Source organism: Malania oleifera, chromosome 6 (genome assembly GCF_029873635.1).
Source record: "Malania oleifera isolate guangnan ecotype guangnan chromosome 6, ASM2987363v1, whole genome shotgun sequence".
NCBI classification, from domain to species: domain Eukaryota; kingdom Viridiplantae; phylum Streptophyta; class Magnoliopsida; order Santalales; family Ximeniaceae; genus Malania; species Malania oleifera.
Genome location: NC_080422.1, coordinates 19,406,226 through 19,432,795, shown reverse-complemented (window position 1 = coordinate 19,432,795; position 26,570 = coordinate 19,406,226). Strand labels below are relative to the sequence as shown.

Genomic DNA, 26,570 nt, shown 5'->3' with positions numbered 1-26,570 from the left:
AATTCAAATTCCTAATATATAATCACATGATGAAACTTGAAGTTCAAAATGAATAAAAAAAAATACAATCGTTTATGAATGATATGCTTCAACACGCAAATTCTCTTTTATCAAATCTTCCAAAATATTTGTATGAGTAATAACCTCGAAGACAAGATGCATAAATATCAAATATGATCTTGTTAAAAAAATTGTCTTGAATATTGTAAAGATCTAAATCAAAAATCTTTCTTTCAACTATTCAATTACACCACGATCTTTGTAATATGCATATATATATATATATACAATATGTATACCAAAGATAAAAAACCCAATGTAATATCTTTCAGAAAATATCCCTTAAATAATATATCGTTATGAACTCCAATGATATTTAATCAAGTGTTTTAATATCTAAAATATAGATCCTTTAATAGAACACACACTTAAATCACATCTATTTAACCAATGATGAAAACCTTTATTAAGTAGTGAGATTATCTAAATAATATATATATGAAGTATACTCAATATCTATTACTCGGCCTATTTCAACAATAGATTTTTAAATGAGTAGTTCTTTGAAAAAAATATATCAATGGCAAAATAAAACTTTCTCAAGTAACAAACTTGTCAAGAAAAACAATCTCTTTATAGTTAGGAACACTTAAGATCAAACTCTCAAGCGATATTCAATAACAGATGATGATATGAGAATCTCTTGAAAAACACTAAACGGTTTTACCAAACCCCAATACCAAGTTGAAATCAAGATGTGTAAATAGATTCCCTTTGATTTTCTGAGTTGATTTGCCCAAGCTTGATGATTGTTAGTTGAAGTGCAGGCAATTGTATATCAAGACGTTCAAGTTTCTCAACTCTCTATTCAACAAGATGTTCTCTTCTTTTCTCGTTTGTCTTAGCTACCACACTAGGGTTTAGATGTTCAATATATAGGTGCATAACCCTTAGAATCAATCTTGATCGTTGAATTAAAAAAATATCTAGCGAGTTCTCTTAATAAAAATTAAAATTTTAAGTTTTCTCGCAAGTTCAGGCAACTGAGGTCGAGTGCCCAGGCGATTGAAGTTTTGTAATGTTTCGAAAAATCAACTTGAATACAAGGTCAGGCGACTGAAGTTGAGTTCAAGCTCCTGAAGTGACAACTTCAAGCAACCGAAGTCTCAGGTTCAGGCGACCGAAGTGCCTCAGCCAGATTCTGTGTTTCACCATTAATTTTTCAAGCAACTGAACTTAATATTCAGGCTTCTAAAGAAATTCTTCAGGCGAATGAGGTTGAGTTCAGGCTACCGAAGTTCCCATTTTCTGAATTTTCTCTTTCTATTTTAAAAATATGTTTTGCTCTCTTTCTTGGCTCTTTTATAAAAATATTTTCCAGGGTTTTAAAAATATTTCTAAGTCCATGAATGTCCCCTAATAATATTCATGAAATGCATGAGTCCTAGAGTCATTCTAGGGTATATGTTGAGCCTCAAATTAAATCATATGAAAATGTAAATACATGAGCTCTAAATACGCATTCCCATGACATTCTTGAACTTGATGCTTGCATCTTCATTCTTGTACTCTTTGAGTTCCATGGATCTGCCAAGTTGTGTATACTTTATTCTTTATGGTTTTCATGACTTGTTATCCTTCCATGCATGCTTAAACATAATTCTTGTTCACAATCTCAATGCACATATCAAATACCAAGTGATTTGTCATTATCAAAACAGGATTGGACTCATAGAGTCAACAAATTATATTGTGCTTATTGGTGTACGTATCTTCTTTGCTTAGAAGCATCTGTGTTGTACACGAAATTTATATTGATTGATTGTATTCTAGGTGTGGCCTGAGGTGGGTCTTCTTCGCCCCTTTAAGGAGAAGTTGTGAAGGTTCATGTCAACCCTTTTAATCTGACTTGGAGTTTTCCTTGCCCAGTAAGGGAAGGGTGTTGTAACCAGTGCCACTCCATCCGCAAGTGAGCTTTAGCGGAATTCTCGGGCTTGTGAGCTCGAGTTAGTGGAATCCTCGGGTTTGCGAGCTAGAGGCAGGGACGTTGGCACAGTTGCTGAACCTCAATAACACATCTGGTGTCATTTTTACTTTATCTGCTTTACTATCTTTTGCCTACTTGATTAAATTTATCTAGAACAAATTATTTGTGAATTCATCTATCTGTTTATTTCATACAAGCTTTAGATTGACTCTAGGTTTGTGAAATACTGTTTTCTGAAAGTTTGACTTAGAATTTTTAAAATCTCCAATTCACTCCCCTCTTGGGATTACACTAAAAACAACACATAAGAACAAGCCTCGGATCAAACGAGCCAATGTTTACCAAGTTTTAACCATAAGACCTACAAAACAAGTTTAAAATGGGGTTCCAAACACCCAAAACTTGAAATATGCATGTTTAGGTCAAAAATCAACTATCGCCACCATGCTCTTTAGTAAAATGACCCATGGGAACTAGTCCTACATCAAATGGGTTGATGGTTCCCAAGTTTGTACCATAGGACCTACAAAACAAGTCAAAAATGGGTTTTAGGCATCTTAAAAGTAAAATATTCATATTTAGGTAAAAAAGCATTTAGTAACACCATGCTCGTGAGTAAAATGACCTATAAGAACAAGCCCTGCATCAAACGAGCGAACAATTCACAAGTTTGAACTGTAGGATCTACAAAACAAGTCAAAAATGGGGTTCTAGATACCCAAACCATGAAATATGTATGTTTATGTCATAAACCAACTTCCACCACCATGCTCTTGAGTAAAGTGACCTGTAGGAACTAGTCTTGCATAAAATAAGCCAATGATTCCCAAATTTGAGTTGTAGGACCTACAAAATAAGCCAAATGGGGTTTTAGGAGCCTAAAGCGTGAAATATGCATGTTTAGGTAAAAAATCAACCATTGACACCGCACTTATGAGTAAAATGACTTGTAGGAATTAATCTTGCGAAACTGGTCGTGTAGAAATAAGTCTTGTGCAAAACAAACAAAAAGTTTCCAAGGTTATAAACAAATCAAATTGATTTATTATTGATTTTTAGTTATTTTATTTATAATTTTAGTTTCTTCATTATGTTACTTCTCATATTTTTTTTGGTTTTTCCCCTTTGCAGATATGTTCAAGTAATTCGATTGGAGCCATGGACGTTTTTTGGATATATGTTAATACAATTATATTTTTGGGCATTCATGCTAATATTTTGGATGATTTGATGTAATAATATTTTGGATGTTTCATTTGGTATTTGGACCTTCTTTTTGAACATTGATTGTGTTTTTGAATGAAATATCAAATGCATTTTGGTCTTTTTAGTAGCAAGTTTTAAATATTTAAAGGTTTTTCATTATTGAAATCGTACATTAACTACATTTCATTTGAAAACAAAAAACAAAAAAAGAAGGAAAAAATAAGACTAATTTTCGTGGTAAAATATTATTGTTGCTAAAAGAATTGTCACTAAAAGTTACTATTACCAACAACTTTTGGGAACATTTTTTTGTCATCCCTAAAGATCTTTGGGGATGAAAATATTTTTTCACTAATTTATGTATAATGATAATTACCAATAACTTTCTTCCCTTCCCTATGTTATCTAGGGACGACTTTATTTCATTACCAATACTTTTACCATTTTTTTAAAGGGACAACATTTTTTCTTGCAAAAAATAGAGATAATAGCCGTTAGAATATTTGGGGACGAAATAATTTTGCCATCAAAGAATAATTTTGTGCAAAGAATTTTAGTATTAGTCTCCAAAAATATTTAGTGACACCCTTTTAGGAACAAAGATGCGATGCAATATTTTTGTCCCTAAAAGCCTTTAGCAACGTTTTTTTTTTTTTTTGACTTTTAGGGACAAATTTGGTTGTCGCTAAAAAACATTTTCTTTGTAGTGTAGCTCTATTGAGGTTAGACTAGTGTAGAAATAGATTTTCTTTTTGAGTTTGGTAGATATTCCATAATAATTCTCAATCTTTTATAATGACCCAACTTGTATGCCTTGTGTAGAGAGAGAGAGAGAGAGAGAGAGAGAGAGAGAGAGAGAGGAAACTGAAAAAGAGCTATGCAGGAGAGGATTATTATAAAAGGAAGTAGGAAACGATCGATAAAGATTTTAGAAGCTTGCCAGTTTGGGGCAAAAGCCCTAGCTTTGTGTTTGGGAAGGGGAACGAGGTAGGGAAAGATATGAAGAATGCTTGGTACTTGTCGTGTGTTCCTATGGATTTTTGTTGGACCATTCATTCTTTCAATCTCTCACAAGCATTTCATCAAACATTATACATACATTTCTCCATAAATTTTAAAATATACACATAATTATATTAATTGTTAAAACCCATAGTTAATGAATTGTAAATTATATATGCAGTCATGTGGAGTAGCATAAAAAGCCTTAAAAGCCTTACTTTGTATGGATGAAATTTATGATAAACCAAAAAATGCTAACACATTATTAAACATATATATAGGATTTTTAGTAAATGCATTTGAATGGATGAAATTTTAGGTTGAACAGATATGCTATTTGTTATCGGTGTGCAAATGAGATTTTATCGATTGTTCTGTTCTTCATTGAGGGAATTGATTAAAGAGGAAGTGTTGTTGAAGATCTGAGTGGGATGATCATTGTTAGGGGGGGGGGGCATTTAGAGGAGAACACAACAAAAAATGCAAGACCAACAAAGCTTGTCAGGCACATGACATAGATAACATTATGACAGTGCAAATCCAACAAAGAAGTTTTATGGCATAATGACCGTCGCAGAAGACATAACTAGAATAAGTGGAGGACAATGGGAGGTTGTTTGAGCAATTATAGGTGTTAGAGGGGTATAAGGATATATCGATCATTGGAAGAGAACGAATTAGACTATGATAACAAGAGGAAGAATACGGATTGGGTCACTAGATGACAATATAAGAAGATTCACTTTTGACATGAAATATAACTAATACGTAAAGAATAAAATTGATATTTTAATTTTTATCTTAAAATTATCTCAATTTTTCCTTTCTTATTTTGGAGGTTGTTTTAATATACTATTTGTCACCATGTCTGAGCATTCCTCCTTTTTTTTTTTAATTCTGGCTTTGATACCAGATATGCCCAGATCACTCTTAAAGCAAAGAAAAGTTTAAACAATTGGCAAGCAAAAGGATATAAGCATCGTAAACAGCATAAATTGAAAGTTAAGTATCTTCTTAAGATTTAAGGGATGACTAAGAGTCCGCTGGGGGGACTGGCTATTATGTCTGTTTAACTGATCAGGTCAGGCTTAACAGACAACCCTTGAGCAACCTTTGAGAATAAAACAATTAAATAATTAAAACAGTTTTTCTGATGCACAAGATCGAACAGAGTCGCAAGTGCAGAGCATACTTATTGGATAAATTGATAATTCTGAAATTCAAAGGCTTGTATTAAATATTGTAAAAATTTACAAAACAGAATGGACTTACAGAAGTTGAGAGGGATGGGAGAAGAGAAGAGTTGAGTGGAGCTCTAAGACTCAGGCTTTCTCTAAGAGAAATTAAACCCTCAACTTGGTGCGAGAAACAAATGAAGCTAAGCTTCTTATTTATAGGCAAACTGGCTCGGACTTGAAACGTTTTGGAGTCCGGGAAAATAAGTACGGGTGCTCTTTGGGCCCCATCATCCACTTAAAAGACACGGAATCCATACAGGACAAACGAGCCGACGCAACAAAGCAAAATACTTTAAATAAAGGTGACAGCACATGGACGGCTGCATTTGTGTGGGAACCCATCACCTTTAAATAAAATATTAACTCTGACAAATAAAAATACAACCCTGACCCCAAGTGGTGGATAGGTGTAAAACACTCAGACCTTGCACACTCATAATTTACAATAATAAAAGCTGGAATGAGTGGAATGCCAGTTGGGGAATCATGATAAATGACAGGATGGCCTGTCGCAGCTTTGGGAGATGCCAAAGAGGTCTTTGTCTTGATAAACAGTCTACTTCGAGGAAGTTTCCTCAGGATCATTCATAAACTTGTACCAGGATTCAATGTCGGATCCTAGTAGATTGAAGTTTGGAGTAGGTGGCGAGTCGGGTTCGGATCTGGACTCATCAGAAGCAAGTTGAGCAATCATCTTGAGTAAATTTGACTTTGTAGAAGATTTTGACTTTCTCGAAGAAAGTGAGACTGTAGACATCGTATCGTCTTCATCTTCAAGAATAACCTTCTTTTTCTGAATAATGGGAATTTCTGGACAAGATGACTTTGAAAGCCAAGCACGAACCTTTCCTTCTGGCATAATAAATTTGTCCCACCAACGAATTTTGAAGATCCTTCGTAAAGTTTTTGAGTGACCAAAAGAAGTGTCTGCTAGAGAAACCAAAACATAATCCCAGCAGAATATCCAGGTGATCATAAAAAACGAACAAAAGAAGAGGAGGCTTGTAGTCTCTTCAAGACGTCCTTTGGAATAATCAAGAGGAAGTTAAAAATTTTTTCTAAATAATTCAAAATCATTTTGAATTTCTTTTGGGAAGATACGAGCTTCTGCTCCGAAGTAAGAAAACCAGGTAAGAAACCATTTTGGAAAATTTTTTATAATTTTTTGATCAAAATGAACGAACTAGGAGTGAGTAAAATTTCTTACATAAAAAACATAATACCAGGCTTTCTGGTAATCTTGATAATAATAAGTTTGAGGAATAAAAACTCCTTTAAATTCTTTTGAAGTTCGAGGATGTTGTCCCCAAATGGAAGGAGAAATTACTTTAATAATTTTTAATTTTGAAAAATTTATTTTCTGAGGCTCTTGAAGATCATATGTATGATCAATGATAACTGAATTTATTTTAATAAGGATTAATTCGTAAAACCTTCTGTCTTTGATAATGTCAGAAGTGTCAAAATGACATCCTCTAAAAAAGCATTTTTTGACAACTTCGAATGGTTGAGAGGCATCCCATTCGATTTCAACGGGAAATAGGTCTTCAAATACATTTTTAGTAAAGTAACCCTTTGGAGAATCTTTTGATGGAGAAAGTCGAGGGGAAGACACTCTCCCTTCCATAATATCTTTGAAACTGGGGGCTTGAGGTTTTGAAGGTCTCTCAAGTGAAGAAAATCTATTTGTTAATGGGATTCTTTCTAGGGCCTTTGAAGAAGAGGCTTTGGAGTAAAGATCACTTGCAGTTTGTCTTCTGGCCATGATTTCCCTGTAGGAATTCTCTTAAGAAATCAGGTATTGAGTTTGAAGTCCCTTGGATAAATTCAATTTGAAAATAAAAAACCGAAAGAATTGCTTGCCATCTTGCAAAAATCTGTTTTGAAACAAGGTTTTTAACATCTTTTTCAATAATATTTTTTGTACTAGCGCAATCAATTCGAAGTAAAAATTCTTTGTTAATTAAATCATCTTGGAATTTTTGAATACATAAAACGATTGAAAGCATTTCCTTTTTAATGGTGGAGTAATTAACTTAAGGGCCTAACCAAGCTCCTGAGTGAAATCTGACTAAGGTATCTTTTGAATCAATTTTTTGTTTAAGGATACCTCCAAATCCATCATTAGTGGCATCGGTTTCAACAATCATAAAAGCTTCAGGGTCAGGAAGACTAAGGCATGGTAATGATTTAACAAGGGTTTTAACTTTAATGATAATTTGAGTACATTCTTCATTCCAAATTGGAGGATTTTTCTTAAGTCTTTTAAATAGTGGTTTGATTAAGACTCTAATATTTGGAATAAAATCCGCAACATAATTTAGGCATCCTAAGAACCTTTGTAATTGATTTTTATTGGTAATTTCATTCGGGAATTTGTCAGTAAATTCTAAGGATCTTTGGATTGGGGTGATTTTATTTTGATAAATTTGATGTCCAAGAAATCTAATATTTGTTTGGAATAACCTGATTTTTGGTTTAAAAACGACCAAACCATTTTTCTTAACAATATTGTAAAAAATGTTAAGATGCTTAAAATGTTGACTTATTGACTCAGAGTATATAAGGACATCGTCGATCTATACAATAGTGAAATTTGTATAATTATTAAAAATTTCGTTCATAATATTTTGGAATTCTAAAAGGGCATTCTTAAGCCCAAAAGGCATTACATTCCATTCGTAATGTCCGATAGTACTGTAAATGCTGTTTTATACTTATCCTCTTCAGCAATCTGTATTTGCCAAAATCCTGACTTCATATCAAATTTTGAATATATTAAGGCAGTATTAAGTCTGTTGAGTAAATCTCTTTTGTTAGGTATTGGGTAACTAATCCATTGTAAAGCTTTATTTAAAAGTTTATAATTAATAACAAGTCTTGGGGCTCCTCTTTCTATTTCAACTTGATTCTGAACATAGAAAGCTGCACAGCTCCAAGGAGATTTGCTTTTTCTAATTAGTTTCTTATTGAGTAATTCTTGAATTTCTTTTTTACAATACTCAAGTAATTCTTTATTCATTTGTATTGGCCTTGCTTTTGTAGGTATTTTTTCTTCATCAAAATTTTTAACATAAGGTAATTTGATAGAATGTTTCTTTCTATCCCAAAAAGCATTTGGGAGATCTGAACATACTTCCTTTTCAAGTTTTTCTTTGAATAAATTAATTTGTTTTTTGATTTTTGGGTTTTGAATTTGTTCTTCAATCTTTTTATGATAAATTTCTCTTGATAAAGATTTAATATGTTTTTGTTTATTTTGAATAAGATTTAATTTACTTATTTCTAAATCCTTAAGTGTATTAATTTCTTTTTCATGCATTTTGTCAATGAATTCAAACGTAATTTCTTGACTACTGATTGAAGTAAAAATTCCTCTTTCATTTACTGTGAAAGGGTATATCATTGTAAAGAAGGGTGTTCCAAGAATAATTTCTTGTTGCATATTTTTGACAAGTACAAAAGTAGTCTTGAGACAAATGTTATCTTTACAAATATGAGCGTTAGAAATTTTGTATTGTGTTTTGAGTGTAGAGTTTATTGAACTAAATAATTGTACTTTGGTTTTTTCGTAATAGCAGGTAGGAATAAGTCCTTCTTGGATACAGTTCAAATTTGCTCCCGTATCTAAAAGGGCACATCCTTTAAGAATAAAATCTTTGTTAATAACAATCTTAACCTCTGAGTACCATTTATGAATATTGACCTTTGATAAATAATGAAGAAATCCTTAATTTATTTGAAAATCATCTTCATCTTCTGAATTGATTTTCTCTTTTCCTTTATTATTGAATCTTTCAACTTTTGAATTCAAAAGAAGCATTTCTTGTTTAAATTCTTCATTTTGTTCTTTTAACTTCTTTATTTCTTCTTTAGTTTGGTTAACTTCTTTTTGTTAGTCTTGTATGGTTAAATCTTCTTTTGGTAAGATTTCTTTATCTCTAAATCTATTGAATATTTCTTCAAGATTATAACCTTCATCAATTTTAGGAAGTTTATCTTTTTCTAAATTTCTTTTTAATTTTTGTAAATACTTATTTTTGATTTCTGGTTCTTGAATGTGTTCAATCATTTCAAGAATAATTTTATTCGTTTTTTAAATAACATTAATAGATTTTGAGCATTTATTACATGAGCAAAATCCTAGATCTTCTTGACAAGATTCCTCTGAAGATTCCGTTTGATTTGACGAATCAGAACTTGTATTAATTTTATTGATAAATTCTTTATCAGATGAGCTTGAGCAAGACGTTTCAAAGTCTTCTGATTCACTATTAATGATTAAGTTAAGCATTTGTCTTTTTAATTTTTTCCCAATGTTAAGTTCTTTTATTTCTTGCTTAACTCTACAGTCTCTTGCATAATGTCCCTTTTTACTACATTTGAAACATGTTTTTTGATTCTTAAATTTTTGAGGTTTTGACGTTCCTTCAGACTTTTTCTTCTTCTTGTAATATTTTTTATCATAATTTTTGTAATATTTTTTGGATAGTTTATATTTTTTATGAACTTTCTTAAGATATTTTCTTGAAGGTGCTTGAATCTTTTCATACCCATATTGGGCACAGAAATCTCCAAGTTCGCCTTTGTTTCTTTTGAACTCAAATTTCATCTGAGATTGTATCTTAAGTTCATTACATAATTTAAGACCTTCGTGATTTATTGTGCAAACAATTTGGCCATAAGTGATTGATTCATAATTTGTTCCTAAAGTTTTTTTAACATGATCTCTCACTCTTTGAGCAAAGAGTTTTGGTAATCCACTAATGAATTTTTCTTTCCAGAATCCAGACCTTCCATCTGGTCTACTCATGACCTTGGCAATAAAGATATCTTTGTACCATTGAAAGTCTGATAATTTTGGGCAAGTAAGGTTGAGAAGAATAACACTATTCTTTTCATGTTGACTACTTTGTTCACCAATGAATTGTCTGAAAATTGACCAAATGAGTGCTGCAACAGCATCACTTTCTTGCGTAGGAATTCCATTCTCTTCCTTAACTTTCTTTTATTCGTAAATTTGTCTTTTTTCAAAGGGAGTGAGATAATGATCCCACCATTCTCTGAGGGTTCCAGTGAAACCATGAGAAAGAAGAGAAACAATTTGTTCCTCACTGGCTCTGTTTGAATGAAGTCTGTAGGCAATTGCTGCCATAGCCATTTGATGTAAAAAGGAATGAAGTTGATGTTCTGTTAAGCCATCAATTCTCCATTCATGGATTTCATTTCCTTGAAAGTTTCTTTGGGGAAGAAGATCATTTGATTCTTTTAATAAAAGACTTGGTGGTGTAGGTTTTTTGTAACAAGTTCTTTGACTTTGACTTTTTCAGTCTTTGATTTTATTTATGTCAAAGCTTTCTTCCGTAAAATTTGACTCAAGAGCATTAATTGCTTCTTCTTTGGTTATTGTATTGATTTTGAGGTTTGAAGTTTGACTAACCAATTCATCAATTCTTTTGATAAGTAATTCATTTTGTTTGTCGAAGTTAAAATTCTTCAGATTATGATCAACTATGTTAAATTTAATTGGTTCCTTAAGTCTTTCTTTTGATTTACTTGATTCACCTTTTTCATAAGTACTATTGATTTTAATTTCAACAAGATTTTCAAGTTTCTCTTCAATCCTTGTTGATTGGGTGGCTATTGATCTTAACATTTGATTTGTATAATTATTTTGACTAATTAATTGGTCAACTTCACCTTTACCTTTTGATTTTTTAAAGGGTGAGGCTAAGATTTCGTTTCCTTTGTAATTAAACTTGATTGAGTTTTCTGGGGGATGGATTGATTTGATAAAGTAATTGTAAGTAGTTTTCCAGTTTTTCTTAGGATTTTGAACTACATTAATCGTTTATATTTCTTTGACAAATTTGAAGAAAGGAATGTTTTCTTTAATTTGTTCCATCCTTTTAAACCATTCTGTCTTAATTTGTTCTTTTTCTTCATGATTAAATTTTTTGAAAAATATCCTTCTATTCTTTTCATTAAGTTCATGATAATAATCTCTTTTAATCATTTCCATATTTGGTTTGAATTCTTTATTGATAACCATAACATTCTTCCTTTGACTTTCTTCATAAAGATTTTCTCTTTGTTCTTCTGTTAAAATTTGTGATTCAGTTGGAGAACTTGATTCAGGAATTTCTTGATAATATCCTTGAGGTATTTCAGGACCAAAATCAACTCCTTTTAACTTAAGATTTGTTTGATGTGGGTCAACATAAGTGTAGAGGCTTGAAATACTCTTTCTTCCTAAATCGATTGGTTGTCTAGAAGTCTGTCTAAAGCTATGACTTTTTGTGAGTAAGGGTTGAAAGTTGATTTTAACATTTCCTTCTTGATCTTAAATAATTTTTTTGGCAACTGTCTTTTGTGTTTCAGGAATAATTTGATGATCTGTTTCATTTAAGTTTGTGAATTCCCACTCTCCCCTCGCCTGAATCTCATTCCATAGAAGTTTCTTGGGATGAGAGGCAAATGATTTTCTATTATAATTAGCTTGTAACATAAGAGTTTCTCCTTTTTCACTTGTTTGAATTGAATTTGGTAATATTGTTGAAGTTGTTGCTTTATAATAAATTTGATAAATAAGTTCAAGATTTGAACTTCTTGAATCCATATCATAACCTTTAGTTTGAATGTCTAATGTTAATAGTTTGTATAATGATTCATCATTAAGATTTGCCCTAATATTTGGATAACATTCAATATAAATCGAACCTTCAGCAATATTGGATTCTAACATTCCTAAAAGGGAGTCATTAAATTCATGATGCCTGGCATCACGAAGAATAACCCAAACTGGTTTGTTAAGTCCTGCTCTTGTTAAAAGGAATAATCCGACTTGAACCATTCCAATATGAAGTTTATCATATTTTGATCTAAGGGATTCTAGATCATCAAGACTAAAAAGTCTTTTCTGTTGTCTTGCTTCACTGGTTGTTAATGAGATTGATTTGTTAATAATTTTAATAAAGTATTCTTCGTCTTTTTCAATTGATCCTTTATGCTTAATAATTTGGCTTTCGGACTTTGTCATCTTCCAAATTTTATTTGAATCTTGACTTGGTAAACTTTTACCATTCCAATTTGATAATCTTCTTTCAATTTTACCAAGTGATATTTGTAATTCTTTCTTGTCAGATCTTTTGCTTGTTGCTTCTTGTTTATTCTTAACTTCTTTTAAGAATTTTCCTTTGTTCATGATACTTTAAACTAGTTTATCCATCTTCTTTCTTGGTTTTCAATTAAAATAATATGTTTTGAGGTTTTCCTAATAGGGAACGGCACCGAGACCACCCTAAACGCACTTTTGGCTTCAGTGGGTTGACCAACGGATTTTCACTGCCTTACCAACGCTTAGCGAAAATCAAAACATATAATTTTAATTGAAAACCAAGAAAGAAGATGGATAAACTAGTTCAAAGTATCATGAACAAAGGAAAATTAATAAACAAGAAGAAACAAGCAAAAAATAGAGATAATAGTTGTTAGAATATTTGGGGACAAAATAATTTTGTCATCAAAGATTAATTTTGTGCGAAGAATTTTAGTATTAGTCTCCAAAAATATTTAGTGACACCCTTTTAGGAACAAAGATGCGATGCAATATTTTTGTCCCTAAAAGCCTTTAGCAACGTTTTTTTTTTTTTACTTTTAGGGACAAATTTGGTTGTCGCTAAAAACCATTTTCTCTGTAGTGTAGCTTTATTGAGGTTAGACTAGTGTAGAAATAGATTTTCTTTTTGAGTTTGGCAGATATTCCATAATAATTCTCAATCTTTTATAATGACCCAACTTGTATGCCTTGTGTAGAGAGAGAAAGAGAGAGAGGAAACTGAAAAAGAGCTATGCAGGAGAGGATTATTATAAAAGGAAGTAGGAAATGATCAATAAAGATTTTAGAAGCTTGCCAGTTTGGGGCAAAAGCCCTAGCTTTGTGTTTGGGAAGGGGAACGAGGTAGGGAAAGATATGAAGAATGCTTGGTACTTGTCGTGTGTTCCTATGGATTTTTGTTGGACCATTCATTCTTTCAATCTCTCACAAACATTTCATCAAACATTATACATACATTTCTCCATAAATTTTAAAATATACACATAATTATATTAATTGTTAAAACCCATAGTTAATGAATTGTAAATTATATATGCAGTCATGTAGAGTAGCATAAAAAGCCTTAAAAGCCTTACTTTGTATGGATGAAATTTATGATAAACCAAAAAATGCTAACACATTATTAAACATATATATAGGATTTTTAGTAAATGCATTTGAATGGATGAAATTTTAGGTTGAACAGATATGCTATTTGTTATCGGTGTGCAAATGAGATTTTATCGATTGTTCTGTTCTTCATTGAGGGAATTGATTAAAGAGGAAGTGTTGTTGAAGGTTTGAGTGGGATGATCATTGTTAGGGGGGGGGGCATTTAGAGAACACAACAAAAAATGCAAGACCAACAAAGCTTGTCAGGCACATAACATAGATAACATTATGACAGTGCAAATCCAACGAATAAGTTTTATGGCATAATGACCGTCGCAGAAGACATAACTAGAATAGGTGGAGGACAATGGGAGGTTGTTTGAGCAATTATATGTGTTAGAGGGGTATAAGGATATATCGATCATTGGAAGAGAACGAATTAGACTATAATAACAAGAGGAAGAATAGCGATTGGGTCACTAGATGACAATATAAGAAGATTCACTTTTGACATGAAATATAACTAATACGTAAAGAATAAAATTGATATTTTAATTTTTATCTTAAAATTATCACAATTTTTCCTTTCTTATTTTAGAGGTTGTTTTAATATACTATTTGTCACCATGTCTGAGCATTCCTCCTTTTTTTTTTTTTAATTCTTAAAATACAAAGACAAAAAAACCCTTCTACAAATTGTATAATTCCGTACCCATGTCTCAGGCAACCCCCATTGGGTCACTAGTACGCCATTTTCCTTCTTTCTTTCTCTAGCTCTCATCTCTCCCGATGGCTTAGCCATTCTTCTCCGCAATCTGAGAGTTCATTCCAGGTGTATATTAAATCTCCACTCTCATTCTCTTTTTGATGCAAGATTTTCCCTCCTGTCTAGCTATCTTCATCTCCCCTCTCATTCTCCTCTGCACATCAACAGGTACTGCCAGCCCTAGCTCTGAAACTGGCTTCCCCTCTCGTTCTCTTCTACTTTCCCTCTTGTTCTCTGCTAAGTTAAAAGCATCGTTGGCCTATTTTTCCCAACGATAGAGGTCGAACCAGGATTAGCAAGGAACCCTGGGTATGTTCACCGAAAAGAAATCCTAAATATGCCTTACAAAAGATTTTTTTTGGCGTAGGTTTTGATTTATTCTTGTCTCGTGCTTTGATTTATTGAGTTACCTTGTTTATTATCTTGTATTGTATTTTTGGTGAATGAATCAATCAATTGGAGTTTCTACTTTTAACTGGTATTGAAGAGCATATTTTTTTCCTAAAAGATCTTGATACTAGTATTTTTAATAAGTTAAACGAATCACAACAACTAAAATCTCTTCATTTGAAGAGATCCATCCACTTTGGCTGGAGTGAGGAATTTTGAAAGCTTTTTCAGCTTCATATGTTAGAAGAGGAAGAATGCTATTTAGGCATGGTGTGCGCATTCAGTCAGTTATGAACTCTTGCCTTGTTGTTATTAGATCATCATAGTGGTTCGCATTAATGTAATATGTCTGCAGTTTTTGTTAGTTCATCATGGGATTGATATAATTCCTTACTGTGAAGATGTCAAATGAACTTTCCAGCCACTGCATTACATTTGGGTATATTGAACTCTATATAATTCCTTAGGAAAGGAATGCTATTTAGATTTGGTGGGCAATTGAATTGGATCTCCATAATAGGATTGTAGATGAAGGTGGAAATTTCTAAAATAGCTGTAAATATATATATATTTTCTGAATTGACAGTTGGGTATGTCTATTAACAGTTTTTTGTATATATTTTTATTTATTTTTTATTTTTTATAATCTGCACAAATTTTTATTTCTTGCATTGAAAATTTGAATAAATTAACAGAGCCTTTTTTTGGTGTGTATAGAGACATTGAATGTTTTTCAGCAATTTCTATTACACAGTGGCTATGTTATGTTATTCTTTTTATTTTCCTTAAAAACTAGCTGTGATTCTGTTACACAATGCAGGTACATGAAAGTCAGCCCTGTTCTTTTTACGAAAAAAAAATAAAAAATAAAAAACCTGGTTGTTTTTGAGTCTAGTAATTAATGATGGAAAAATATCCATTGGATGTTGGCATTTCTGTGCAAACTTAGAATTGTTGTAAAATAAACAGGGCAGTGCCCAATTCTTGTCTTGGCAGTTGTATGTAACATAGATTGTAATAAACTAGGAATTGATGGCTTATTTTGTTAGGTGGGCATTTGTGAGATTAGTCCTACATAGAAAGGTCACCATTAAGGGGGTTATAGTACGTGTTTTGGTGCATGTGTATGTGTGCGCTTGTTGCAGTATGACCAAGATTGAATTTTTCTAAGGGCCAGATGTTGGGTCAAAGAGGTTTCAAGGCAGCGTGAATTTGTATTAATTTGGTTGGTGGTTTCATATAGCATGATGTTGATAAACCATGATGTTCTTATTGCTTTTTTATACACCTTGAAATTTGTAACATTAAAGAAAGATGGGCTTTGCACAGGAGAAATGCGAGGAAATTTCATAGAAGGTTAGCTTCAAAATTGAAATCGACCTTCAGCTATCCTGAATAAGATCTTTCAGCTGTACCATTTTGTGTATCTCAGATAGTATTATTGTCCTGGAATGTGATTACTATGTAGCTGCATGAAATTAGGCTCCTCTTGGTGCTGATTTTTTCTGGGTTTTAGCCATATTGTTAGCCATGATGTTTCTGTTGCTCTTGAAAGATGAAATGTATTGTATTTGTTCCTGCAATTCCATTCCAGCTTCAGCAAGAAGAAATCTCATATCCAATGTACTTAATTTTGTGCTTTGTGCAAAGATATAATATATTGCTTTGGGCCCAGAGCTTCCCAAAAGCAATTAGAGAATCATTATTGAACTCCCTGAATAGTGACAGTAAAAAAAAAAAAAAAAAAAAAAAAAAGGAAAAGGAAAAATCCTTCATTGGGTTTCCAATGCTGATGTTCCCCCTTATTACTCCATTTTGTAGCCTTCTAAAGTTAATTGCATGTGAACTAGATTGTTCATTTTCCCAACTTGAATTCTCACATCAGAAATGAAACTTCTCTGTGATATGCATTAAGTCCAAATAGAGTATGAAAACAATCAAAGTGTAAAGCATCAAGTCCAAGTAGAGTATGAAAACAATCAAAGTGTAAAAATTTAAAAACAAAAACAGTAAACTAAATCGATGTCAGACTGTGTTTGTTTTGTTTATTTTGTTTTTTTTTATAATTATTTAGGGATTAATGAGTCACTGTATTTTAGTATGTTGTGGGAGTAGTTATCACTTTACAATTGTATTAAAATTTCTCTCTTTTATTCTCCTCTTCCCTTTCTACTCTTTCCTTTCTTCTCCTTTTCCTTCCCTTCATATTTCTTTCTCTCTTCTTCCTTTTCTTATTCTTGTTTCCCTTTCCCTACTATTTGGTATCAAAGTAGAATTCAAACCACACCCGCAATTGTTGAACACACTCGCAAACCAAATAGTATCTTTTATTGCTAGGAAAAAATACTTAATGCCTCTTCTTCAAACACCACATCACCAGAAATATTTTGTGACACCACCCCATCATCATAAAGCCTTCAACAAGTCTAATCCCAAAGTATGTTCATTGTTTGAAATCCTCTTACACACTAGCAAAAAAGATTTTTGGTTGTCACCCCTTGAACATGTCCCACTTGCTAGAATTTTGTCATCATGGTGGTGGCTCTCACCCCTTCAAAATGTTCCCCCTGCTAGAGTTTTCTCATTGCACCACCAGTAGCAATGGAGTGACATTCCAAAACCCATAGCAGGAAAGTCATCATCGGTGGATCATGTGCCAGCAACGCATCTAATTGCCTCTTACACTACTTCCGCTGCTGCAAAAAATTGCCTTCCTTGCAATATTTGATTTTCTTCACAAAATTTTAAAATGGTCTAGGTGAAACTTGAACTGTCTATGTTTGATCCACATTTTGGCGGATCAATTAATTATATCAACAACAAAGACCATGTATTATTGTTGTATTTTGTGGGTTATTTGAAAGAAATAGTTGGAATTTTGCAATGCAATAAAAAATACTGTGAGAAATTGAAGAATGTTTTCAGGAAATTCAATTTTTTGTCAAAAATTGGAAGCAAAGCTTGAGGATTTTGTAGGAATAGCTGTGATTGATTGCAAGTTTGTTTTAGCATAGTTGCTAAGGCAAGCATTAGACTTGATTAATGTTTATGTGATTAGGAAATTTAGTAAGATTGTATAGTTTCAAGTTTCTTGTTTCCTTTTAAAAGAAGACAAAAAAAAGGGAAAAATGTTATTGCCCCTTCATGCAAATACCTTTGATTAATTGTTTGGTTGCATCTTCCTTCATATCATTAATCACTTATTTGTTGCATCATGTAGGACTATGTCAAATCATGTATAATAAGATCATTAGAAGTGTGTATGCACTATTATAATTTTTAATATCATGTTAATTTGTAGTAACGTTTGTTCATCCTCATCATCGCTTGTTCAATTGCAATTTCAAATTTTTCACTGTCATTAATAGACAATGAGCACATCCCATGGAACTTACACAAATCAACACTCAAACTTTGTCTATCCATTTAAACACACTCCAAAACTTTGTAGAGTGAAAGCTTGAGCAACTCACTAAATAATTTTCAGAAGTTCTAAAGTTGTTGAGTGAGCTCCCAACAGTGAGACCTAGATGAGTCAATTAGGCAACCCAATGAGTCTCCATATTCCATAGGGTCAACCTACGGTATTCTTCCAACTCACGAGTTCATGAAACTCCCAACAGGATGAGTTAGGCCCCTAAACTACTTGGTAGATGTACTCAACCTTTCCAGCCTTGAGCCAATCTAGAGTTTAGGTTTGAAGAGAGTAGTCTTGATGAGATTGATTACGCAAAGTTATTTAGTATATCGTTTATGTAAGGAGCTTATGCTTTGCAGCAATGTTATAGATTACAGGTCACACAATTTTCAATGATCTTAAAGACAAAATTAGGAAAATAAAAGTTTTGGGTTGCATTATCTCAAGACAATTAAGGATGCCTATTAAAAGGCCCTTGCCATTGGCAACCTCTCATAGGAGATCCATTCAGGAGAATGAATCATGACACACTTAAACTTGTACATTGTTTAGACCTATTTCACAATCTAGAGTCATTTCTGAATTTGCTTCTAAGGAGAGCATTTATAGCACTGTAGAGCAACACCATTCTGTCACTTGTCTGGTTCATCTTTTACTGATCCTTAAGCTAATAATTTTTCAGTTCATTGTCATAGCTGTCGCCCTAGAGGGTATGTAGCTATTTGATGTCCTAAGTGAACTTTAACTTTGGAGAGTGAGCTAATTGATCCATATGAAAGTGAGGATCAAGTTATAAATGCCATTGAGTACTTTGATACATGAGAACTAATCATGAACCTGAATTTCTGTGCAAATTAATTTCAATTCCAAAAACCAAAGTTCTACTTGGTCAAAAAGCTCATTACCTGAATTCAGGAGTCCCATTAATTATTAAAATATCCAAGTTTGGGAGTGTCTTAAGCTTAACCTGAATTCAATGTTTAAAAATGCAAGCCTCCCATTGTGTTTCTCTTTTCCTTCTTCCTCTGATTTGTTCCCCTTTTAATGGGCTGCTATAATTGTTTATTGGGAGATTTTGGGGCAAAAGGGGGTTTGGGTTAGGTGTGACCTTGCATCTACAGAAGAGGCTATCTATGTGAGAATTTGCTACATTGACAGATAGCCTATTCACTAGTAAACACTAAACAGTGTTTACTGGGACCCATCCTTCCACCAGGTGTTGCACTAGTCCATATTCAACCACCTCCACTTAAGCTTGTCACGACAACTGAGAATCTATATATCACATGTCTGCGTCATCTGAACATCATATTCCTTGTCCTCTAGTGATAGCCTCTGGTGCAAAAGCGGAAACAGAGCATGTCCCAACAGGTACAACCACCAAAGAAACAGAGTGGGAATCTGAGATGAAACAGAAGTTTGAATTGATTGAGGAGAGACTCCATGCCATAGAGGGGACCAGGCAATTTGGGTTGGTTGATTCATTCAGCCTTTGTTTAACTCCCAATGTAGTTATTCCTCCAAATTTCAAAATGCCGGAGTACGATAAATTTAATGGCATGAAGCATCTGAATAGTCACATATTGACGTTGTGTAGAATAATGGCAGGGTATGCTCAAAATGATAAGCTACTCATCCATTCCTTTCAGGACAGTTTGACTGGAGCACCTCTGCGTTGGTACCTATAGTTAGACAAGACTAAGATCAAGACATGGGTAGATTTGGCTAATGCTTTCTTGGCACAATATAAGCATGTAAATGAAATTGCTCCTGATAGAATGTCTATTCGGAGTATGAAAAGAAAGTGAATGAGACTTTTTAGGAATATATCTATCGAGACATGGGTAGATTTGGCTAATGCTTTCTTGGCACAATATAAGCATGTAAATGAAATGGCTCCTGATAGAATGTCTATTCAGAGTATGAAAAGAAAATGAATGAGAGTTTTAAGGAATATACCTATCGATGGAAAGAAATGTCTACCTTGGTCCATCTGCCCATTGATGATTAGGAGATTTCATCATTGTTCATCAGCATTCTCTCTGACCCTTACTATGACTGTTTATTAGTGTAGGGTTATTTTGCCCCCTGGATTGTTCTTTTTTTGTGGTGTCTGCTGCATTGTGGAAGGTAGGCTCACTCCTCTCATAGTTTCTTCTTTTCTTGCCGATGGGGTTTGTTTCTCCTCTGGGTTATATTCTATTGTCTGTGTTACTGTCAGTATTTTTCTTTACTTTCAATTAAGTTGGTCTTTTATCTTTGATTTAATTTGATCTATGAATTTATATTCCCATTTACCATGATATCTAAATATGTTAAACAAAATTTTAATTATTATTTAATGTTCTTCATGTTTCTTTTGGGCTGAAATGTATTTGAGATGCCAGCCTATTCTTTAATTTCTGTATTTCTATTGTTATTAACAATCAAGTTAAGTTAGCTTGGTTTGCATATTTCTCAAAATTTGTTGGCTACATTGGAAATGTTATTTTTTACCTGGTTATTTGTTGTCGTGTGAGCTTTCTCTGTCAAAGTTTTGTTCTTGCCTATTTATAGTGCTTTTCTTAGTATATGGTAAAATAGTCAATATTACTGAAGCTTTGAAACAGAAGATCTTGCGAGCATAGAGTGTTAGTCAGAAAAAAGAGATTTAATTTTATGGCTAATCAAGAATTATTTTTGTTTACTATCATCATTGTTTTTGCAGAAACAAGATCCATAGCCATCTTTCCCCTTGGAGATTGGAGTTGATAGAGTCTAATACAAGCAACGTGTGGAGTACCATCTTCAAGTCTATTGATTTTTAATGCCTCGTGTAATTAAAAGGTAGCTACTTCACTATAATAAATAGCAGTTGTTATCAATTTTTGCTAAGCTATAGGTGATGAAATCAAATTAAGTGTTGTAATTTAGGTTTCTACTGGTAAAAAAAAAATGTGGATGACCCAAATACATAGAGTATGCAGCCAAAATTTCGATTAAATTGTATATACTTAGGTGACATCTAAATTTAGCAATTCAATACAAATTTGGACATTTACAATTTTTAAAATGAGATTTATAATTAAATGTATATTTTAATCCTATTTATTAGATCATATCCTGTGAATGATCATTCAATTTAATTTCATTTTATGCAAATATTTACTCATATTTATGTATTTCATAATGTGTTACTTATTTTTAGATTAAATTTCACATTCCAAATTACCTTGCGGCTTAGCATGGGCAAATTTACTAGTTTTACTAAAATATTACATTTTGACACATAAAGGCATTATGGTACTAAATTTTATGTAAATATAATTTTATGATATACATTAATGTCTATTTTGATAATCCATGCATTTAGATGTTTGTAATAATAAGGGTATTATGGTAAATATAAGGACATTATTTATTGAATATTATATTTGGCACATAAGGGCATTACAGTAAATTTATGTAAAAATAATTTGATAATATGCATTCATGTTCATTTTGATTATCCATGCATTTGGATATTTGTAATAGTAAGTGTATTATGGTACTTTCATTTAAATATGATTCCATAATATACAAAAAATGTTCATTTTTGTTTATCTATGCATTTTGATGTTTGTAATAGTAAGGGGAATATGGTAAATACAAATACATTATTACTAAGCATTATAGTAAGCTTAATATAAATAAAATTCCATTCCGCCAGTTTTATTGCACATAACAAACAATGGAATGGAATTTGCATTCCATTTCTATCTTGATTATAGAACCAAACATTGTGATGGAATGTGTCATTCCATTCCATTCCTACAAGGATTCTATTCTGTGAACCAAACATGTCGTTCATGGCAATGAGCTTCCCTCATATTTCGTTTTTTTTTTTTCATTTTATAGTATGTAAATATTAATCCATCTACCCTTACTGTATGGACTTTTTTTTTTTAATCATGTCCTCATGTCTTTCAGCTTGAGATTAAAGAGTTGTTACTGAACTTCTGACCAGAAGATTTGAAGGAAAAATGTTTTCAGGTGGTAATCGTAAGTGTATCTTACCCTGATCTTTGTATTTGCTTTTTTTCTGTAAGAATGCATATTCTCGAATGTTATCCTTTTTCTAACTCCTATATATATATATATATATATATATATATATATATATTTTGATTTATGGAAGGCTTTTAGCAAATTTAAACCTAGGATTATTTTAGTACGTATCTCTGTTTGGGTCATTGATGTCATATTTTCATTTTTATTTATTTATCTTCATTTTAATCTTGGAGATTTGCTACTCTGAGTGGTTTTTGTAGCTTCAATATTGTTGTCCATATTATTTCTTCTTGGTAAGAAGGCTTTTAGCATATGGAAACCTAGGATTATTTTAGTATGTATGTCATTGATGTCATATTTTCATTTTTATTTATTTATCTTCATTTTGATCGTGGAGATTTGCTACTATGAGTGGTTTTTGTAGCTTCAAAATTGGTTGTCCATATTATTTCTTCTTGGTATTTTTTCCCTACTTGATCTTTTCATTTCTTTTGATATAAGAAATTAAGAATTAAAATTTCATTATATATATATATATATATATATTGTAATTTCAGATTTCTTGCATTCTTATGTTGTTTTTCGCTCTTAAGTGTGTTCTGAAATTTTATGTGCCCTCCCATAAAAGAAGGATTTGGTATCATGTTTTATTTATCGTGATGAAAACTTCATTGCTGACTGTGTTTCTCATACTGAGCCTTGTGTGAAGGCAACTGAAGTTGTTTTTGTGGTTTTTGAAGTCGCAGTTGCAATGAAATGATTGTTCATGAATCATTTTATTAAGCTCTTTGTTTGGCAAAACAGTAGCATCTGTTTTCAGTTTGTAGTAGTATGGGAATGACATGCATTTGCTAATGTTTTTTAATGGGCAATGGCTGTTTATATGTAGTAGCCTGTTTGGTGTTTTTTTTTTTTTTTTTTGGGATGTGTATTGCGAATAATTGATGTTGAACCATTGAACAGCTTTTGGCCAGTCATCTAGTGGCCCATTTGCATCCCAATCAGTCTTTGGACAGACCAGCAACGCAAGCAACAATCCCTTCGCTCCCAAGCCCTTTGGCAGTACTACACCTTTTGGTTCACAGACGGGAGGTTCCATATTTGGCGGCACCTCAACTGGCGTTTTTGGTACAAACCAATCTTCTTCAGCTTTAGCTTCCACACCAACATTTGGTGCTTCATCTTCACAAGCTTTTGGAAGTTCAATGCCTACTTTTGGAGCTTCTTCAACTCCTGCTTTTGGAAGTTCATCATCATCATCATCATTTGGTGGTAAGAATATTGGGCGGTGTCGATAATTTTCTTGTAGTCATCTTTCATTGTTTAAGATGTTCTCTACTCTCTTCTCTCAGTCAATGATTTATTCTTTTCCTATCAAATAACATTTATATTATAGAAAGATGGCTACATGACATGCTTATGGACATAAAAAAAAATTCTTATGAGGCATGACCTTTTGGTGTTTTGGAGAGGTACTAGCATTTTAAAATCTTTCAAGCAATATTAGATAACTTTCTAATTACAAATTTGTACAAAGCAATAATTTTAAACACCAAGGAGCATATTTGGTGCACTTGTTGAGGTGAGGTCGTTTAACTTCCAATGAATAGAAAATTGGAAAGTAAAATGTCATTTTTTTAATAGCAAAAAAGAGATTCATTAAGAGATAAAGAATTTGCAAAAAGGAGGATAATAGATCTCCTTTTAAAGGCTGGGACGAACTAGAACCAAAAAAAAAAAAAAAAACAAGTAAACAATCAAAACCACAACTCCCAAAAATCAAACCAACAGGTTATGCCAATCTTCCTGAACGTCCAAAATGCTCATTCCCTTGAAATACCCAAAACAAACTCACCACAACAATGCCAAGGAATGAATCTTTTGCCAAAAGAATTACTAATTCAACTTCTTCCCTGGGAAGATACGTGCATTACGTTCCAGCCACAGCCCCCACAATATTGTGAAAGAACCCAATTTCCATAGTGCTGCCCTATCCTTTCTCCTTCAAAATCCACAAATCAAGTTTCCAAAATTCCCTCTGTAGATTCTGGACAAAGCCAACTTACCCCTAAAACCCCAAATAATTTATTCCATATTTTCCCAGAAAAATCACAATGTAGAAAGAGATTAGAAGCTGTCTTTGGCTTATTATAGCAAAACACGCATACATGTGGAGAACGTGTTGTCAATGGCCTCTTAATCTACAAGAAGCCTCTTAATCTACAAGAAATTATTGCTGTTGATTACTATTAAGGACGATCAACCAGATAAAAGCCTTAATTTTTAGGGGTACTTTGGCCTTCCAAATAACAGAATAAAGGGAAAAATTGGATTAGAATGGGTCAAGAACTCTCAAAATTGTTACAAGAAAATTCCCCTGAATGATCCAAGGACCAAAAGCAAACATCCATTCTTGAAGAAAGATGACAATAATTCAACAAAATCAATAAAGAGGACAGCTCAGCCAACTCCTTATCATTAAAGAGGTTTCCCAAAATTAAAATCTCAAGAAGCCAAAGGCCTATCTGAATCAACAGAAAAGACAGCAGTGTTTTTAGATGCCAACTTTCCAAGACCCAACCCGACAAATTTGACCCGCACAATCATGGCTTAGCTCACCAAATGGTCCCTATGACCACCAATACCTGAAATAAGAAATCTCGTATAATTTGCTCAATCTTGCTAGCAATCCCCGCAGAAATCTTAAAAATAATGGGATACTAGACAGACAAGCTTGGATAAGAGTGATTCTACACCCAAGATAGAAAAGAGCCCCCTTCCAACCATGTAAATGCTTCACTAGCCTTTCCACAATTGGATTCCACAAATTCACTGATCTAGGATTATCCCCAAAGGGCGCCCCAAGTATATCATAGGTCAATCTAGCACACCACAACCCACATCAGATGACCATTCCCTAGCACGCTTATCAAGCTCATTTATAACAACTAAACCATTTCTCCCTATGTTAATCTTAAGCCCAGAGGCCCCAGACACCCATTCAAAAACCCAAATACCCAAAGATCTCCTGAAAGAACAACTATGATCATTGAAAATAAAATGGTGTCATTGGCAAACTGATGATGAGAAATCATGACTCCCATTCTCCCCACTGCTAGCCCTTTAATCAGACCCCCATCCACCATTCTACTCAAAGTATCAACCACTCAAACAAACATAAAGGGGGAAAGAGAGTCAACATGTTTAATATCTGTTGAGGCAGTAAATGAAACATAGGTTCACGATTCAGTGATTCACCATGACTGGGAAAAAAACACATTAGACATACAATCCCTTATGCTCCGACACTGTCTCTCACCAAACCTCTTCCTTGTATAGTTTTTATCCAGGAAACTCCAACTAACTCTGTCATAAGCTCTCTCAAAGTCCAATTTAAAAATGAAACCCCTCTTCTTTCTCCTTTGGATATCCTCAACCACCTGATTAGCCACCAAAATGGCATCCACCATTTGTTTGCCCCCCACAAATGCACTTTGAGCACTAGAAATGGTTTTATGGTCTGGTCTGCTGTTTCATTCTTATTCTTGGTTTTATGTATGTGTCATCTGTTAAAACATCATATTTTATGGCTTAGGAGTTCTTCATTAGCCTTGAATTGACAAATGTCTTTGCAATTTTTATGTAGGAACTTCTGTATTTGGGCAGAAGCCTGTTTTTGGTGCCTTTGGGTCCAGTCCTACTCAAACACCACCTTTTGGAAGCACGTTTCAACAATCTCAACCTGCATTTGGAAGTAGTCTATTTGGTTCAACCACACCTTTTGGTGCATCAAGTCAACCTACATTTGGTGCGGCTAGCACTCCAGCTTTTGGTTCAACAAGCACTCCTGCCTTTGGTGCAAGCACGCCAGCTTTCGGTGCTACAAATACCCCAGCCTTCGGTGCTACAACCACACCAGCCTTTGGCTCTACAACAAGCCAAGCATTTGGTAGCTCCCCTGTCTTTGGATCTGGGGGAGCATTTGGTGCTTCTAGCACCCCACCTTTTGGTGTTTCAAGCACTCCGGCATTTGGTGCTTCAAGCACTTCGGCATTTGGTGGTACCAGCACTCCAGCATTCGGTGCATCAAGCACTCCTGCTTTTGGTGCATCCAGCACCCCATCCTTTAGTTTTGGATCAGCTCCAGCATTTGGCCAGTCAACGTCTGCTTTTGGTAGCAGCCCTTTTGGAGCTACCACATCTCCCTTTGGAGCTCAAAGTTCTCCATTTGGTGAGTCTTCTAAACATGTATGGATGTTTGTGCAAAGTGAATAGAACTGGATTTCCAGTAATAGCATCTCATTTCAAAGCACAAGGGCAGGTCA

At 33.2% G+C, this 26,570-nt stretch overlaps 1 protein-coding gene across 5 annotated transcripts in view; it reads left to right on the top strand.

Moving 5' to 3' along the window:
- Window positions 1-14,355: 14,355 nt before the first annotated feature.
- The window catches only part of LOC131156986 (nuclear pore complex protein NUP98A), a 47,222-nt gene continuing 35,007 nt past the window's right edge, over window positions 14,356-26,570 (top strand). Inside the window, exons 1-6 of one of the 5 annotated variants that reach the window (XM_058110781.1) lie at window positions 14,356-14,474; window positions 14,577-14,717; window positions 20,924-21,042; window positions 22,165-22,236; window positions 23,209-23,517; window positions 25,892-26,476. In XM_058110781.1, the coding sequence (XP_057966764.1) occupies window positions 22,218-22,236; window positions 23,209-23,517; window positions 25,892-26,476 (913 nt within the window). In that variant the 5' untranslated portion in view covers window positions 14,356-14,474; window positions 14,577-14,717; window positions 20,924-21,042; window positions 22,165-22,217. Of the gene's footprint in view, window positions 14,718-20,923; window positions 21,043-22,164; window positions 22,237-23,208; window positions 23,518-25,891; window positions 26,477-26,570 lie in introns of all 5 variants that reach the window. The other 4 variants (XM_058110782.1, XM_058110783.1, XM_058110785.1 and 1 more) reach the window with 4 other exon arrangements.